The following is a 19,380-nucleotide window of genomic DNA, read 5'->3' on the forward strand; positions in this document are numbered from 1 at the left end:
GATGTTGTTGTTTGTATGTTATGTGGTAGCTAGATTGAAAGAAAATTCAATGAAGATGCTACAGCAGGAGGCATGCAGCAACGATGGTGATTACTTTATTCTAAATTGCTCTCAGATGCTCATGCCGCTCAACTCTAAATCTGGAAAGTAAGGATGCTACAGAAATGAATGCATAAATGTAAAGAGGCGCCTTGAAATAAATGTTTTGTCGTAGAACTGTCGTGGAAAACATGGGTTCAGTAAACACGCACACACACACTGTTGGAGGTCCTCCAGGTTAGGAAAAGTCTAGAGAATCGTTCGACAATCTTGTTTACCCCAGAACATCTTCTTTAAGATGGTCGATTAAATTCTGTCTCATAGTAATGCAGGCCCAAAACTGGAGAACGTCGTCTCTTTTATTCGATAAAACACTTAAGAGCGTCCCAATTAAAAGAAATATACGAATAATAAGCTAATCGGAGTGAGCTATTGAAAAAAAGGCACCAATCTATGTAATAAAACTAAATTAATTATAAGAGAAGCAATAATAAAATTCATTCAAAACGATCATCAACTGTAAAAATCTAATGTAAAGATACAATTTTGCGTAGAGTGAACTAGATAAGAGAGAACTAGCGCGCCTAGGGGGAAAGAGGTGAAAAAGGAGAATGCTGTAAAAAGTCTAAAAGGAAGAGCGATGGAGAAAAGAGAGAGAGAGAGAGTGTGTAGGGTAGACAGCTCAGCTAGAGAGGAGGTAGAGGTCGATCAATCTACTGTGGCCGGGGTATTTGTCAATTAGAGAGGCTACCAGCAGGACATAAACAGTTGTATTTTGCTTCTCCAATTCAACGCTTTAACATTCAATTTCAACCGGTTGAGACAGGTCAATTTCTATCTAACGTAGCACGAGAAACGGTGCGACCGAAACCGAACGCAAACGTAAAATTGAATGTTCGGCAAGAGTTGAACCTCGAGGTAGAAACGGAAGCTGTCAAAGACGGGGGGGAAAAAAGAAGTTTGCGAGCGGGTAGGAGTTTGGAGGAACCAAATACTAAAGAAAAACTGAAAGAGAACTGAAAGTCAAGTCGTTTTGCGAAAGTGGGATTCAGATTGCAGAGAGTTTTTGTTGCAGAGAGAGAGAGAGAGAGAGAGAGAAGGTAAGGGCACGTTGCAGTATTAGTTGGCAGGTTGTTGGGTTGCAGGTAGCAGGTTGCAGGTTCAATTCGGTTTTCGCTTGTATAAATACCCATTGACGATCGGCTGTACCGTTTGTGGCGTTTGTTGCGAGGGCAGGAGTGTGCGCCAGGCGCGTATGCTCGTGCGGATCTCGGCTGCCGTCGGCGTCGGCGCAGTCCGCGGCCGGTGTGAGAGCGCCAGCCCCAGCAGCGCCACCTAGTGGGGAGAGGTTCGGAACGGTTCGGGGCGCCCCGGCGTCTAGTTGATGGAGCAGTTGAAAGCGCTGGGTGGTGATGTTGGTAGTGGTGGTGTTGGTGGCTGGGATCGTCGAGAGGTGATCGGTCGGAGCGTTCGGATGATGATGGTCGTCTGGCCGATGGGAGGAGGGATGGTGAGGCGAATGGTGGTGGTTGCTTGCTACGTACGACACGGGCCCGAGAGCGGTGGTAGGTAGTGCAGTGCTAGGATTACCTGATGGGGAGGGAGTCCCGATGGCTGTGGCTGCGGCGACGCCGACCCCGGTGCGCCACGGCGGCCACAGTGGCTATTCCTCGGTCAGCTCCCAGATCATGAGCGACGCGTCGGTGCCGCCGGCCGTCACCAGGCTGTGGTTGCCGTACAGGAACTTGATGCTGGCGATCGTGCCGGAGTAGACCTTCGCCTCGGTGAACTCGGCCCGCGGGGTGATGCACGGGTAGCGGAACAGGCGCAGGTAGCCGTCGGCGTCGCCGGCCGCGATCAGGTCCTGGGCGGCCGTGCGCGCCGTCGTCGTGATGACCGTGTTCGACGGCGCCGGATAGTAGCGGTTGTTCCAGAGGCCGGCGACCAGGAACCCGACGGTGCAGTTGTTCGTCAGCCACTTGGCGTCCTTCATCGCGATCGGGCTCTTCTCTGGCGACAGCGACTTCACGTCCCAGAACAGCAGATCGAAGTCGACCGTCACCGACTGCAGGAAGTTGCCCTCGGAGCTCCAGTCCAGGTGTGTCAGGGGCTGCGAACCGCGGATCTTGTTGATCTTCTTGTACGAGAAACCATCGCGGGACACCCGGAACAGATAGATGCTGCCGTTCTGCGACCCGATGGCGATCATATCACCAACTGGAATTGAAGAATCACACAGATCCAGTAAATCACTCGCCAATCCCAAAATTCTTTTCATGCCCTTTCGCATCTAGTTTCAACTCCCTAATCTAGGCCTCTAATGCCTGAAACACATTGAAGTAGACTCTGAAACTGGCAATGTCTCCTAAAACATATAAGTTCCCTATCAGAATAAGGGTTATTGTTGACAAGTACTGGATCAGATGAATTCAGCGGTAGATCTCCAGATCTCTAGAAGCGGCTTTGAAATCTGGAAGATCCCGTACTATACAGAACTCCATGAAAATGATTCACTGAAGGATTGACTGATTCCTAGAGGTTGCGGGTTCTTAAATGCTCATCATAGGCTGTACAAATTCGTGAGAGTGTGATTCCACGTAAGCGGCAAAGAATTCAGTCCACTTACTCTGGTTAAACTCGACCGCGTTCAGTGGCGAGCCGCAGACGCGGATGGTAAGCATTGTGGCGCCGTTCTCGGCGTTTATCACGATCAGGTGTCCTTCAGAGCTGCCGGCTGCCAACGCCGCACCGTACGGGTGGAACGTCAGCGCGATGATCTCGTACCCGACCGAGGTGGTCCAGATGAGCTTCTGGCGGCGCCACAACGCGACGTACTTGTCGTGACCGCCGGTGGCAAACACCTCGTCGTCCGGATGTGCGGCCAGCGCCCACAGGTTCTTGCCGTGGCCGAAGATGACCTGATTGAAGCGTCGCTGCAGCGACCCTTCGAGAATGTTGTTCCGTGTCGTGCCGACGTAGATGTTACCATCGTTCCGTCCCGGGCGCTGCGGATATATCGAGCGCACACCGCCGGCCGATTCAGGAAGCTGTAGGCAAACACACATACACACACACACACGTATGGATACATGAGCAGGGTTGCACGAGGAGCTCCAGCCAAGTCTCTACCTTAATGTCCGTGATGCGCTTGTAGTTTTGCAGCGAGTCCCAGGCAGCAATCTTCCGATCCTTCTCACCACCGGATATCAGCGTGCCCTCCGATAGCATCACCAGGCAGCTGATAACCTTGTTGTGCGCCTCGAACTCCATCCGCACGAAGTAGGCACCGTCCGCGTCCACGCTGTAGATCGTGATGAAACCGTCCGTATCGGCCGTAATGACGTCACCGTCGGGTTCGAACTGCACGCACGTAACGAAGGTCCGGGAGGGCTGCGATGAGAAATAGAGGTTGTTAGCTGGAACGGTGGAGAGATCTCCGCTTTGCCGCCTACCGGTTTGATGATGTCAGTTTTCTCGAAAAATCCATCTTTTCTCCGGTGCCAGAACGCTAAATGGCCGCGGCCGTGTGTAATAAGCAGATTGTCATCAAGTGGATGGAACGTCGCACCCCAGATGCCTTCTTGGAGCGTCTGCAAGCAGTTGGGGGAGATAGATTTCATTCGTATTAAGTTCACTGGAAGGTTCTACAAAGAGGCCTCTGGATCGTCGTTTTGTATTTCATGAGGTTTGAAGGGCTCAAGATTCATGACTCCTATCGATTCTGCGTTATACAACTACTTACCGCAACCTTGCCCAGCAGGTGGCCCCACTGCCACTGCCAAACGGAGAGGATGCTTTCGCGGCCAGCGTCGACCGCCAGAATGTAGCTGCCGCCGTTCAGCTGGGAGAACGCAACGGCAATCACGCCCGAGTCCAGCTCGCCCATGCCGAACACGTACAGCGTCTGCAGCGACTCCGTGCTCCAGATGCGCACGTGCGCCTGCGACTTCCGGTCCCGGCCAGCGCGTTGCCCGGAGCCGACGAGCTCGCGAGACGGATGCACCTCCATGCTGGGGTAAAGGGATGTGAGGTTCTCAGTTAAGTTCGGGTTGGGTATGCCGCTCTGGTCTCTGGTCTTACCACATGATGTCCTCCGTATGGCCGGTATAGTGGCGCTGGGCGTCTTCCTCACGATCGAAAAGCACGGCGACGGCGGCAACGTAGTATAGCAGTTCGCCTGACGGTAACACCCATAAGTTGCGTTTGGAGTCTATTCCCCGATATCCGTGGCTGCGATGGGCAGAGAGATAGAGAACAGGAAGGTGAGAATCATAGGCGGGAATCGAAAATCTAAAGTGAGTGTCCGTCCAGAATTGCGTTAGAAGACCTTAACTCTATAGCTCATTACATGTTCTAGGAACCCCGAGTTGGCAAAAGACCCATTTAGACGTATGTCTATATCCATATATCCAGATCGCAAACGACTGAACCTGAACTAAAAGAGTATGGGCATCGCAAATATGGGAAATCGTTAGTCGACACAAGAAGTAGATGTTGATGTTTTAATTCGTATGGCCTCGAGGAATTGGAAATCATTTCACAAAGCACCGATGGTCCTGGAGCCCCCTGCGGCCCTACCTGCACGAGGCCCAATCTTTCCCCAAAATCTTTGTCGCTGGTTGGAGGCTTTCCCTCTCCTTCAAACGTAACAAGCGCACGGTCCAGCCAAGTCCAGGTCACGTCTTTTGGTCCGAAATGCAAATGAGAATACGTGGCGTGGCGAGTAGGGCGTGGAGCTGGAACGATTTTCTCTTCAGCGCACGTGAACGCGAGACCTTGGATGGTGGCGTGGATCGTGCGCTCGGACACGGCATGCGAAACCCCGTTTGCGGAAGGATAATTTGACCGCCTTTTTTTTACCTTTCTCCATTCCTTCGAGGCCTTCGGGCCTTTCGGGACGTATCATTTGACTTCTGCCAAGTAGGCTGCTCCCGAAGGTCGTGTGTAGTAGCATGTGGTGATGGTGTAGTGTCCTCACGCGCGCCCGAGTGGAAGATTTCGAGGTCATCGCATCATTTGGCAGCCGAAAATCCGGTACCGTACCGGCATACGGCGAAGGACGCGCTCCTTCTTGGTGAAGTTAAAATAATCACTCACACGGCGGATTGAGGCCAGGGGTCCAACATTAGCAAAGCTGATAAATGTACGTTCAGAGCGGAAACGTTCCTTTCGCGAAAATGTGTCATTTCATGCCGTTCGCACGTTGTCACACGTCTTCCGAGCAGCGGGGATTTTGATGATTATTACTTTGTACGCGGGGCAGGATGTCAACGTGCTGGCGTGCTGCTGCTAAAGCCCTCGGCAAACACAAACCCGTCCCGGGGTTGGGGCGTTATCGGGTAACGCAATAAAAATCCCGTCCCTCGCGCAAGAAGGTGGACCTGTTTCGCTGCAAGGTTAGAGCACCTGACCGCACGCTGGCTCGGCTTTGGACACTTATTAAAGTCTCCCCCAAAGTACCCCTAATAACCATTTTCATTTATTAAATGCCGTTGCATGGCATGCTAATAAGGGCGTCGGGAAACCTTCAAAATCCCGCCGGACATGCGTCACAAAGGGTGGTGGTCGAAGGGGGGAAAAAAAAAACCAACCTGTTACCAACCGTGGACGGGGACACATTGTGTCGTTCGAGTGACGTGGACGGAGGAAATCGATGGATACCGATGGTTTCAGCTGTTGGTAATGTGCCTCAGAGCCCCGATACCTTGGACATTGAGAGGAGTGCTCAAAGCGGTAGTACTTACACCCAGAAGAGGGACAGCTTCTTGTCAGGTGGTGCGTTGTCGATGGGCGGATGGTGAACCGGCGGGTAGAACGTTCGCCGCAGGCCCCGGATGGTGATGCGCGTCGGCTCCTCCTTCATGGCGTCCAGCAGCGGATAGTCGGAGGACGCCCGGACCAGCTCGTTCTCCGGCGCGTACAGGACGCGCGGGCGGCTCTTGCTGCGGGCCCGCTGGCGGGCGGCCGTCTTGGAGAGATCGTCCGGCACCGAGCCGCCGAGGCGGGAGCGCGAGCGGCGCCCCGGCGACGGCGGCACGATACCGGGCCCGAGGGCGCCGACCGGCAGCGACGGCGTGTTGCTCAGGTAGAACGTCTCCACCTCGGCGAACTCGTTGCGCAGCTGGGAGAAGCTGCGCACCTCCTGCCCGTTGCTGGTATACATCTTTTTGGCTCCGATCATCTTCAACACCTGGCCGAGATCTTCCAGCACCTCCTCGAACGGCTGCGACGTGCGCAGGTTCAGCAGCACGCGGCACTGCACACGGGAAAACAAACCAGGCTCAACACCGGCGAGTGCCAAACGGACATCCTCCCTGCCCGGACTTACCTGGACGCTATGGTCGTGACTGTTGATTATTCTGATGACGCGGCCGGCGCTGGGCTTGAGGCTGCCGGACGGCATGTTGTCCACCTCGGTGACCGACGGTTTGCGTCCTATTCGGCCGGGGCCTACCGCACTCCCCCAGCCCTGGTTGCCGGGCGATGCGTACCATACGCCATTCTTTTTACCGTAGCTGGCAGGCTGGAAGAGAAAAGCGACAAAAAAAAATCAGAACGGAATGTGTTTACGTGAGACGGTACAATCGATTGCTCAAGAGATGTAATACGGCTAGAGAGGCTAGAAGTTTGCCGGAGGTAAGTTGACTGCCAAGCTGCCCTTAGTACATTTTGTTTACTACAAACACTCCTGATCAAGTTTGTTTATAAAATGTATTAAACATCAATGTTTTTTGGTAAACAAAGACAAGACTAAGCATCCCAAAGAATAAAGAATTGGGGTACTACCACAGCTTTAACGTTAAGTTATATATTACAGGGGCTTTCAGATGATATCATAACAGTAGCAGCATTTATTCCAACTGCATCAGTTGATTTTATAACGCAATCATGTTTATTATAACTCTGTCAGTTGAAATCAGAATCGAAGCAATTGATATTATAATCCCTCCGGTTACAGCAGCTTGAGCGAAGTACGCAACTAGCGAGTTTAAACGTATATCGCACATATGACAGCCAAAGGTTGATCTACATATCCATAGGTGGGTTCATAACGAATGAAACTCTTCGATTTCATTGGAACGAAATCGCTCACAAAAATAAGTAAAAAAAGGACATGCAGTCACCATAAAAATTAATCAGCACTGCTTGTTTAACAATTCCTTTCGTTTTGTAATGAAATTAAAGCGATTCATGCAAAATGAACTCACCTGATATATTGAACTACCTTGGAGTCTCATTCGTGCGATATACGTTTATATTTGCTAGTTACGTACACCGCTCGACCTGCCATACCAAATTTATAATATCAACTGCTACGATTCTGATTTCTACTGAGACAGTTATAATAAATATGATTGCATGAAAATCAACTGGTACTGTTGGAATATCATGTGCTGCAGTTGGAATAAATGCTGCTACTGTTATGATATCATCTGAAAATCCCTGTAGCTTTGGTGAAACAACTAGAACTAATGCCAGCTCAGCTGTCAAAAATGACAGCCATGACAGTCAACGTGAATCTCTATTTTAGATGTAAAGAGTTTCGATAGCATGTAGAATATATCTGAAATATGTCAAAAATCAATCGAAATGGGAAAGTTTTTGCAGAAAACTCCATTTTTCCTGCGATATCAAGATACTTTTCCATTATCAAGAGTACATGAAAATAACCTTCAGCCTTCTGTGATGCTTTCTAAATGCAGACACTTTCTTTGTTCAACACTCGCCCGAATGTCATTGCGAGGTTTGACCTTCCACGTTACTTTAATTCAACTTTCCTTCTTTTTTCCCGTTCCCCCCAAATCGTCCCCACGATCAACCCAATGAGCCTCGCTTTATGAGGTAGCAACACAACGGTGACAAACGCCGGCCAACACCTTCCGGGCTCATGCTTAATATTTGTCCTTGAGGCTGTGCATCTTATCTTGCTTCCTGGATGAGGAAGTTTCACTCACTCATTTCCATACATTTGCATGCGCACTCTGAGCGACGGGGCGCGGTACAGGTTGCCAGGTAGCCTTGCTTTTTGGGGGGTTTTTCCCCGGATCGTTGTATGTTGTTGCTTTTGCTTCCAGCCACAGAATTGATTGATTGTAGCACGGGGGAGATTGTACTGTATTGATCATACGCTCATGGTATTGTTTACCGGAGCTCAAAAGAAGTTTTGTTCTCGAATAACTAACCTCATCGCATACTTCACGATGACAGCTGGTGGAGCCGCCTGGTGGTTTGTACAAAGGAAAGCGATTTTTCCAAAATTTCAAAGCAAAACATCTTCTCGTAAGAAGGAAAGTTCCGTTCGAATGAAGCTCACAAAATGTTTTGATGAATTTATACTCGTATGTATTGTCTGTATATTTGTCATAGACCAGAAAACCAACAACTAATGGAGGCGCCCAGTGGATCGTATATGTTGTAAGTTGTCAACAGTGTATTCCTTTTAATGAAATATGCGATTTTCTCCTTCTTACACATAGGAAGAAGCTTGAAAAAAATCCTCATGCACCAGTAAAAACAAGATAGTCTAGATAGCTTTGAAGACATCCACCCAATTCCACCTCTAGTGCCTGGTCTACATTTTAACCAAATAAGGGAAAGATTAATACATTCACTATGGATTTAAATTCGCCTGCAATACCAAATAAAACGAGCCCCACAATGGAAGGAAAAAGAGAATAAAAAAAGATCTAAATGAAATTGAGTTGTATGCGGGGAAAAAAAAAGGTAGAAAAGAATGAGAACAAATGGAAACTGCTAATATTTCCGTTCAACCTAATAGGCTGACACTTCTAGCGGAGTGGTAAAGGAGAGCCACTTGCATTTAGAGTAGCTTAAATGCAAATGAAAACAATCGATGGTAGGAGGTTTCTGTTACGCCTTGTTTTTTTATTATTTTTCTTTTGCTCCGGAATGTATGCAATGCGTGCGCGTAACACCGGAGAGAACCGTGAGGACCTCAAGAAGGCCCAGGACCGGTTGGTAATAGTTGAAAGCGATAAGGGATGCGCTGGCCATTTCGGGGAGTTCGGGTATTGTGTGTGAAGTTGGCCAACCGGAGGTCGGTTTACTTGCCCAAAGCTGGCTGTGACCACCGCCAATGTCACTCTCGCCACTCCCGTAGCGATGGTGGTACATCGGTGCGGTCAGTATGGTGAAGGCGGACTCCCGACCACTGTCGAACATCGGGCGAACTGGCCCAACGGGCTCGAAGCGCGATGGAACCGAGAGCAAACACAAGTGGGAAGGTCGGAACTATGGCCAACTCCGGTGACCAACGCACCCACACACACACACACACACACGCTAAGCACGATCGGGGCTGGCAGGTTAGGGCTTCCGGGCCAACATCCGGGCGTCGATCAGCACCGGTTTGCGGTTTGATTGTTGTTTTGGGCGGATTGTTCGGAGAGAGTGGCGTTTTGGCTTCTCGATCCTGGCTCGATCCCGCACCGGATCAACACACACGCATACACCCGAGACTCAGCAGCACAGAGTCCATCACGAGACGCGGTAAAGGCACCACTCCGACACGGATTCGAGCACGTCCTCGCCAGAACTGAAAAGGCTCCGCTGCGCGAATGTGCGGAAGACTCGCCGACAGGAAAAATAGGCTGGGTTGTAAAATTGCTAACTTTCCCTCCCTCCCCTCCCCTACTTGAGCTAAGCGAGCAAAACGAAAGGGAGCGAGAGAGTCTGTGTGTGTGTGTGTGTGTGAGAGAGAGTTTTAAAAGCGACCGAGAGAGAGAGGGAGAGAGCGATTGAATGTTTGAAGTCGCCAGGTCAGGAAGGTCAGTTGGGTTTTCCCGTCGGGTCGATGTCGGTACCCCAACCTCCGCTACCCCCCCTCCTCCTTCCTCCCTGGTCGTCTTGGGAGCAGCCCCAAGACGGCACATTTTTCCGACGTGTTTTGCGGCGAGATTTGTTTTTCCTTTTTTCCTTCGCCGGCGCCTTCGACGCTCTGTGTGTGTGTGTGTGTGTGTGCTTTCTCATTTGCATTTGCCGACCCTCTCCCCACAACCCTCCCCTCCCAAGAGACCGGTGTGTGTGCGTGTGCATGCCGACGTATAGCATAATGAAACATAACATACGCTAATGGGGTCATCACATGAGACCACAAGAATGTAGCCCAGCAGAATGGGGAGTGCTCGGGAATGCTTGGCCCAAAACCGGACGGTCGCTTCGCCAGAAGAAGCCACTTTTTCCGTCCAGGAGCGCGTGAAGGGAGGGGGGGGGGGGGAGGTTTGGAGACAGGTCCAGTTTTTATGCCTTTCAATTTAAATCCTCCAGCGGAATCCACCGGAATATAAAACGAGTGAAGAAAAACAACAAACACACACACACACACACACACACACATACACGGCGTGTGCAAAATGTAAAGTATGCCTCAACACGACTTTAAACATCCATCCATCCATGCACACACATGCTACCCCCTTTTCACCCTCTCCCCCTTGCCCGGTTTTTGTAAGCAAACAGCTGCGGCTAAGCGAAAATCTCCCCTGTGTGCACAGTGGTTCAACCCGAGGATTTTCGAGTATGTAGTTTTGAGTGTTTTTGGAAAATGTCTCTATATTTTCATATAATTAACTTTTCTTTTTTCTTTGTAAATTTACATGTGTAGGATAATATTTTATAATTATCTCCAATTTGATATTAAAGACAAACCAGTTCTTTTAACACGTTCCGTACCGCGTCACCCAAATATGGGTGACAGAAGTTTTAGTTCTAAAAAGTTTTTGATCCATAAATAAATGCAAATGCAACATAAAAATTATTGTTATATTTTATATAAATTTTTTGGGCAGCTAAGTTTTTGCTTGGCCTTCGAAAACAATCGGTTTAACAAATATTATAAACAAATTATAATTTAAAAAATTGTACTAAAAATTGTGCTAAAACGCTTGGTACGGGACGTGTTAACGAAGGAACACTTCAATTTTTTCCTCGTTGTGCAATTTTCAACGACTGTATCTCTCACAGTTATGCATTGAGCTTGATTATATTCTGGATATTTCTTATTTGTATGGCTATCATTTTTGATAGTCAGCTGTCATTAGTTCTAAAAATTTTTTTACCCACAAATAAATGAAAATGCAACATAAAAACTATAGTAATATTAAAAACAAGTACTTTAGACAGCAAAGTCTGCGCTTGGCCTTCGAAAACCGTAGGATTAACAAATGTCATAAACAAATATTATTAAAAAATATTGTACTAAAACAGTGTACTAAAAACGCTTGGCTGGTCAACGTGTTGAACGATCCTTCTTCGCTAAGAAAGAGAGATGTTAAAAATGGTTTTATGAAATGTCAAACCGAAAGACCGCCGCCCGCCTGAGCCACTGTGCGGTATTTTCCGAGTGGAAAAACCGGACCGATGTGGGGCCGTTACTGGAGCCGTTTCGGTCAAACATTTCGGTTTCGGTTTGTTTTGCTTTTGCTCCATGCCGATGGTTTGCTCTGTTTGCTTTTTGTGTGCTTCAGGGTTCGGTGGCACATTTTCCTCCCTTTTTCGTCGTCGTCGTCGTCGTCGTCGTCGGTAATAAACGACCGTGCCACGCCGTTCCGTGTCGGTCGTATATCGCGAAACAATTTCGCAAACCTTTGCGCAGGAACGGTGGGGAATGCCAGGGCGGTGGGTGGGAGGGAAAGAGGGGGAACGAACGAACCACTTATTGCTTTCCACAGGGGAGTCGCTCCTTTATAGATTCTTCGGCGAGAAATGGAACAAAGGTATGGTGTTAAACGATTCTTGCTTTTAAAAATTAACAATCATATTTCCCAGATACGTTCTTTTCTTTGGGGGTTTTTCCGACCAACTATGCTGGCAGGTTTTGTTTTTGTTTGTTGCACCGCACAAACCCAACCGGTACCGATTTTCCACAACCAACCGTCAAATCGTTGCAGATGTGTTTATCTCAAACCACTTTCATTCATCATTCGCGTGTTCACTTCGAAACACTCACACACACACACACGTTTGATGCGGGACAGTAATCGGTGTCCTAGGCGTGTGGAAAATTGAATTTCAAGGTGCAAACTATTTTCCCCTGCCTTGGAGACCTTCACCCGTCCGAGGCGTTTGGCCAAATTGTTTCGAGCTTGCAGTAAAAGTTTCTGGCGTTGTTGGGCCGCAGGATAGCCCGCGCAGCACGTCGAACGTGCGAATCTGCTCTCGATGCCGCCGATGGAAAGCTAGGCTAGGCTCACCATCGCGATACGCCCGGTTGCGGCAACAAATCAGCAGTAATAACACTTGGCCGCTAAAATTTTTCCACCTGGACCTGACCTTGACATCATCAGGAGACGGGAATTTTTAGCCTTTCGGGCCATCGATCTGGGGAAAATTTAATGCGCCGACCAATGACAGTGTTACAGTTTCTACGACACTTGGAAAACAGAAGTAACACACGCAAGATCAAAGTAAGTGTAGAATATCTTTGAAGAGATGAATTTTCCATTCTGTACGCGATTGTGCTAAAATAGCCGAAACTTATGCAAATCGCACTGTTTCTATGTCAAAAATGTACTACCTAACCTACTCTGTTTGCTCACTTTAAATATGTAAAAGTTTACTTTGAGTGAAGCAACTTTCGGTGGTTGGAAATGGAAAAGGAGTAATTTAATGTGCAATTCGTTCGTGCTTGTTAAGATAACAATTGTTCAAGTCGTTTTTGTTTGTTGTTAGCATAGCCTTGCATACATTTTTCACTCGTTTCTACATTTCTTTAACGTATGTTATTGATATATTCCTCTCCAGCGATTGAAGAAGAAATAAAATCATGTACAATGTATATTCAAAATAATAAATAAACTGCGAACAACTATGCACAAATCGAATTGGTAAACAGAACAAATATTATTTATAATAACAGTATAATATAGTAGTGTAAATACTTAACTGTGTGTGAACCAAAGTAAAAATAATAGCACGCAATCAACTTAAGGTAGGGAAATGTGTGTTGAAAAATAACTAAATATCCTTTGTACAGAAACTTGGAAAGATTTGTTTGTTAGTTTCGTGTGTGTGTTTGATAAAGGTGTTGAAAATGGGTTATGTAACAATGGCTGATGAAAATAGCTTGCTTCGTTCCATTCTCTGTTGTGTTGAAGTGATAGTGTTTCTTCTTCGAAAGTTCTTTACTTCGAGGTGATGTTTTTTGTTTCGCTTATTTTGATGTGTTTTCAGTGCTTGTTATAATGTTAACGATTGCTTCAAGTTGTTTGGTGCGCGAACTGCGAGTTTGTGCCATTTGTGACTATGACGACTATCTATCTGTCAAAACCGGTGTAGCGGAATGGTTTAAGAAGTTTTCACGAAAGTAAAAGAAAAACAAAAACGAAACATACCGTCCCTATGTACTGGGGCTTGCCATGCTGGAAAGAGATGGTCGCGCAAAGAGAAACAATACAGATAGAGAGAGAGAGACAGTTGAATCCTGCTGTTTGTGAACTCTTTGCAAAATGGGGTTTTCTGATGAATTATCAAAAACATCGCAGCCTTCCGCTTGCGATGGAATCGGATAATTTTGTTTTTCGACGCCGGAAATTTAACACTCTACCACAACAACAAAAAAAAATAGAGGGAGCAAAGTTAAAATGATTGATGATACGCAGCGAAGTCATCGTCAGGCAAGTGGACCGGACGGAATATTACCCTGCATGACGTGGCATACGCTGAAGTTGATCTACCTCCGAAAACCGGAACAACGGTAATTAACTAAACACCGCCACGAACCATAAAGTATAATACGCAGTAGCAAAGGTTTGGCCTTCGCGTATGCTAATTTGCGAATGGCAAAGTAAGTGTTTGCAGATGATATCAACAACGATCCCTGGAAGTTCTCCCTGGAAGTAGACAAGCAGTAGGAAAGCTTGTATGTCCATTTTCTACATCATAAACATTAAGTAGAGTCAGTGACATGATATAAAACACTACGAGTATGATGAGCAGCTCGTCATTACAGTTTGCAGGACCTCCCGTCAAAGTGATAAGCGAGCGAGAGCGGGATGCCAGCGCTCGGCCAACAAAGCCAACGACATTGTTTGCCCAAAAGCCACCCGAGACGGTGTCACCAGGCTGGTCCGGGCGCCAAGCCGAGCGAGAGAGGGAAAACTACATGGGTTTTTGGGTGGGCGGAAATACCCGGATCGCTCTCCAACCACGCGGCTGGGGCGGAAGTCCTTGAGCGCTTCCGATTGGTTGACGCGTCGTGCTTCGTGACACGAAAGCCTTCGGCTCGTGCCGGGGCTGGTCGTAAATTCCGAGGGTGGTCGTTAGGTGTATTATCTCTCCCGACTTCGCCCGGGACTCCTGCGGGAGATCAGATGACAATAATGCGATAGGCAATCGGTTTCCGGAAGTAGGGATAATTACCTCCAGGAACAAAACCCGTTGCTAAAGGAGGGTAATCTTGGTGTACCGACTACTTAAACTACTCGATGCTGGGAGTTCCCGATTCGGAAAAGCCAATTCTCTTCAAAGTTAATTTATATATACCACTTGATCAGCTGTACTGCCAACTCAATGTCTATATGTCATTCCGGAAAATATTTTAGAAAGACAGGCAGAATTAGAAAAGGTTTAGTCAAGTTCAAAAACATTACTTCTCTGTGTCTGTGTGGAGAAACGGTAGTTATGTCAGTTTACCATTCCACAAATATTAGGAATTAGTGGACAGAACCAAGAGATGCTTTCCGCCATCTTGACGCATTGAGGCAAGTAAACTGGAGTTCATTTAAGGATTCATTTGTGTGTGCTGCTTCTATCTCTTGGCAGGTCTATTGCTAGATGTTTACTACTCTTTCTTCGAATGTCACTGATATCTATCTTTGTCTACAGTCTTTCCAGGTTTTTTTATGATTGACATTTCTATAATCCAATACCTTTAGGAACCGTTTGAGGTACTTCCCAATTGTGTGTCGGAATGAAATTCACCAACACATTGGGGGTCCCAAACAGTGTCACTAGCTTCGGTTTGTGTGGAAAATGTGCCCACACTTGAGAGTCGACTAAGGTTTCGTGGGCTAAAGATAACGAAAGAAAGGTTAGCAAACATTCCGTCAGTGCCTGAAAACCCGAATGAAGTAGGTTCTTGACCTCCTATCTCACCGTTCGTAATGGCCTCCGGTGGTGGGAGGAGGAAGCTGACGGGGGAGGGTAGAGGCAACCGTCTATCAGGGCCTCTGCGGGTGGCTATCTCGGGTGGCCTTCCGAACGTCAACGGAATGTCGATAGGAAATTAATTTCTCTGACCCTGTTCTCAATTTCCTTGCGCTTAATAAGAGGGACGATGGTGAACGCAGATTGGTTTCGTCCTATTTCCAGCCGCACTTTCTCTCCCTCTCTCTCTCTCACTCATACACACACACACACCCTTTTTCATTTCTTATGGCCATCTTGCGGAGTGAAACAATTCGCCTCCGTGACGCCAACAATGACCTAGGGCTGGAACGCTTGGCTGGAGATCGGCAATTTTTGAAGCATTAGGTTAACCGAAACCTCACACGCTACGCCAGCGATAGAAACTAGGACGTTCAACCCCTGAGGTCAGCATACACACACACACTCAGCTACTGTCCTGCATAACCTTCTCGAGCCTGGGTCGGTGTTTTCCTCCTGTGCGATTATTGTGATTGATGGAAAAATGTATAAAATAATACTTTTAAGGGCCGCACCCCGAAACAAAACAAAAACCAAAAAGGGTGAGCGACAGAGGTTTTTGCCTGCTAATTAACATCGCTTTGCGGATCGAACTTGAGCTCCTGGAGGGAGGGAGCGGGGGGGGGTAGGGATAAATCATTTTTCAATCACCCTAAATGACCCCTCCCAAGTTCTGAGTCATTTCTGGGCTCGGGATATGGTCGTTTCGACTATCTTCATATTACATTCCCATTCCTACGGACTGTGAGCTCTCCGACTCTGACGCTGCTAGACGAAGGAGTTCCCCAGAGAAGCACGCCCGTTTGAACTCCGACTTCAAGGACACCCGAGGAGCTAATCTGCCCCTGTACGGTAGGAAGGAGTAGAAGGAATCGAGGGAAGAAGCGAAAACCCGGCGAAGGAGCGCCCTGAAGAGCCGGTCGAATCAGCAAAAGGCGCTCATTAGGGAGGGTTCCTTGTGTGCGGCAAAGGGGGACCCCTTACCGTAAGTGGCAAAAATCGATGCCCCATTCGTCAAGCGAACGACGTGGTCCGTGTGCTCCACTTATTCTCGGCCCTTAATCCCTAGCAAACACCTTCGAGGAGTCGACCCTCCTCGGGTCAGCTCGGGGCTCTTGACTTGGTTCACTTTCTCGCGCGCGCTCTCGCGTGTGCTGCCTTCGGCCGGTTTTTTGGGGTCCGGTAATGTGGTCCTCTCCCCGCCTCCGGGTGGTTTGGAGGTAATTGAACATACACACACACACACACACACATAGCCGCACCTTCACACCTTCGCCAGCTGAGGAGGTGGCACGGGGCCAGTGTTTGCTCACCTCTCGCTCGCCGTCACCTGCTGACCTATTTACATATTTATAACGGGCAGTTCTTCTCGGGCAGTTCCTCGGTGCTTTGGCGAGAAATCGATGTACGCGCGTGAGGGGCGGGGAGGGGGAGTGTAAGAAATTTTCGGTAAAGTCCTACATCTACGCCGATTGAGAGATGAGTTTAGTAGAACGAACAGCAAAACCCAACAAAGCACAGGTGCCCGTAATTGGAGGAACCCCTTTTTCTGTGCCCCAAGAGTAACCTAGAAACCCACTTTGGTGAATAAGCGGAGGGGTACTTGAAGCGCATAAACTCGCGGTGGAGGTGGTAGACCACTTCTCAACAGAATCAAGTTTTTTGAAACTTTGCGATCGAGTACTGCCAGCGTTTACCAATCAAAACAATGGCGTTGGCTCAAAGGAAAGTTTTGCTAGAAATTTTGGGGAAGCTTCACCTTGATAGCTATGAAAAAGCTATCGACGCTTCACGAGTTCTTTTTCTCTAGATCTAGATATCGGGGAGTTTTCCGAGTCTCTTCCATGAAACAAATGAAGAGGGAACTTCCAGAACTTCCTGTACTCCCTGATAGTCAAAAGTATTAATACTTCTGGAAATCTTTCAGGAACTAGGCCAGATGTTCGTGGGAGATTATGTTGCTTGAAGAGCTCATCCGGATAGACGAAAGCGTTTGAGAAATCTCCAAGAGGAAGTCCTAACCTCCTGCGGGCTTTGCTGAGGACAAACATGTTGGAGTTCGCCTGAACTGGGATGGATTTGGTGATTGTGCGGTGTGGTTATGAGCTCGGGGCGTGCTAGCACTCACCTTGAACACCTTGAACGACGACACGACGTAGCTCGAGCCGTCCTCGAGCTCGTCGAGCGAGTACTTCCGGTCGCCGTCCATGGAGAAGATGTAGCGGGCGCCGCGCGGCAGATCCATCCGCGCCGAGATCTTGTCGAGCAGCGCCTCGAGCGTGCAGATGTCTCGGCCCGGCTTGAAGCGGAACTCGACGCCGGGAAAGAAGGGATCGCCATTCCGGTAGAACAGCACCCGCCGCGCCTTCCAGAACGACAGGTTTGAGTAGCGTGACTGCGGATTGCCCCCAATGGTGCCCGGCACGCCCGGGTTGCTCGGCAGTAGTCCGGACGGTCCGGGGACGCTGTCCGCGTCGGCTAGCACGTCGCCGCCGGCCACGGAACCGCGCTTCGGCAGCGACGACGACGTCGACGACGGCGCTGGGACGCTCGGCTGAGTCGCGGACTCGCTAGCGGCGTCCATCGACGGCGGAAACCCGCCGCCCCCACCAACCCCGGCCTCCGGGGTGCCGGCCGCCTGCGCCGGACTCTGCAGCCGATTGGCGCGACGCTCCGGGGCGCGAGCTCCCCAGCCGCCACCACCACCACCACTCGGGGCGCCCACTACTCCGTTGTCCCGCGAGATGACCGGGTTGACGTTGATCGGATGGCGCCGGATCGGATGTGGATGCGGATGCGGATGCGGGTGGCCACCGGAGAGCGCACTCTCGTCGTCGTCCGTCGGCGAGCCGCCGCCGCCGCCGCCGCCGCCAAGTGCCGCCTCACCACTGTCCACCGGACGGGCCTTCCAGCCGCCGCCCTTGCGTGGCTTGATGCCGCCGATAGCGCCGCGGGCGGGTTGGTTGTGGTGATTGCTGTTCGATTGGTTGCTGGTCGCGACCGGGTCGGTTCCGCCTGCACCACCACCGCCGCCGCCACCAACGGCCAACGGCGAGCCGCCTGCGTTTGATAGGTTGAGCGCGGGGCTCCGGGCGCCCGCTGCGTTGGACGTTGCACGCTTCGCCGGCGACGAGCTCGTGGCCGGATCCTTCGCCTTCACCGCTGGTTCCTTCTGCTGCTCGCTGCCAACCGCGTCGGCCACTGCACTTGCTGCTCTGTACTCGCCACTCTCCGCTTGCTGTAAGTGACTGCTACCCGCTGTGCCGGCAGGCGCTTTCGGTGGCACTGTCTTGCTCGAGCCAGTAGGAGCTACTGGCGAGCCCGAGTGGACCGGGCCGCCACCGGAGCTCACTGTCAACGAGGTCTCACCAGCGTCGGGCGTGAGTCCGCCGGTATTGGTGCCACCGTCACCACCACCACCACCAGCACCGGTCACCACCATCTCCGACGTGTCCTTTGGGGGCTCGTGTTCGTTCGCGGTCCGAACGGTTGCATCGGCGTCGCCGGACATCGTCCGAGTGCCCGAGATCGCCGTCGGCTGCTACCTGCTTGCCTACACGCGTGTGTCTGTGTCTCTGTGTCTGTGTGTGTGTTTTTACGGCCGAGAGCACCCGAACCGAAAGGAGGACACACCAATCTCGGTCGCTTTCTTCTTGCTTGGCGGTCGCCAACCACCTCCACCACCGCCACCGAAACAGGGACAACCTCCTCAGGCGACAGAGAGAGAGAGAGGCACCAAGACCCCACAAACAAGCGACTCAAGACGCGAGCACGCAATAAAATGTCCGCAGCCGTTCGGCGAAGGAGCACTACTAGGGGACGTTCTTCTTGCTGGCGTTCTAACGATTCCACGAGGTCCAAGCACGGTCCGAGCTGGGGTTCCTTCCTTTCCTTCCTTTTGACCGTTCGCTTACTTGAAGTACACTTACACACACACACACACACCTGTCTCACACCGGTCACCTCACCTTCGCCACCAGCGTCGCCAGCAGAATCCCTGCCAGCCGGCAGCGTTTCCGTTCGGTATGTGTGTTTGTGTGTGTGTGTGGGCGCGGGTTTGCCGTTTCACCAGTTTGGTGGTTTTTGGAAGAAATAACGTGCGAAAGTGAAGGTAAGAGTACAATTCGGATGTGGTTGGAAGTAACGTTACAGCAACAAGAAGAAAGGAAAACACAA

The 19,380-nt window shown here is 49.8% G+C and overlaps 1 protein-coding gene across 1 annotated transcript; it reads right to left on the minus strand.

Moving 5' to 3' along the window:
* Positions 1-1,702: 1,702 nt before the first annotated feature.
* On the minus strand, positions 1,703-18,715 carry LOC131268915 (echinoderm microtubule-associated protein-like CG42247). The gene is made up of 9 exons (XM_058271213.1): positions 17,333-18,715; positions 6,368-6,562; positions 5,784-6,295; positions 4,120-4,269; positions 3,782-4,049; positions 3,492-3,629; positions 3,169-3,429; positions 2,666-3,086; positions 1,703-2,256 (listed from the first exon to the last, which is right to left on the minus strand). The coding sequence occupies exons 1-9, from the start codon at positions 18,713-18,715 to the stop codon at positions 1,703-1,705; spliced, it is 3,882 nt and encodes a 1,293-aa protein (XP_058127196.1).
* Positions 18,716-19,380: the final 665 nt, after the last annotated feature.

The sequence above is a fragment of the Anopheles coustani genome, chromosome X, assembly GCF_943734705.1.
Source record: "Anopheles coustani chromosome X, idAnoCousDA_361_x.2, whole genome shotgun sequence".
Lineage (NCBI taxonomy): Eukaryota > Metazoa > Arthropoda > Insecta > Diptera > Culicidae > Anopheles > Anopheles coustani.

What these genes read in the sequence shown, in the direction of transcription:
- LOC131268915 (XM_058271213.1), bottom strand. Translation starts at nt 18,715, where the DNA reads ATGTCCGGCGACGCCGATGCAACCGTTCGGACCGCGAACGAACACGAG. An exon ending in AGCGCATCACGGACATTAAG is followed by an intron (nt 3,087 to 3,168) that starts GTAGAGACTTGG and finishes GTTTGCCTACAG; the next exon opens with CTTCCTGAATCGGCCGGCGG. An exon ending in CGCGGTCGAGTTTAACCAGA is followed by an intron (nt 2,257 to 2,665) that starts GTAAGTGGACTG and finishes CTTCAATTCCAG; the next exon opens with TTGGTGATATGATCGCCATC.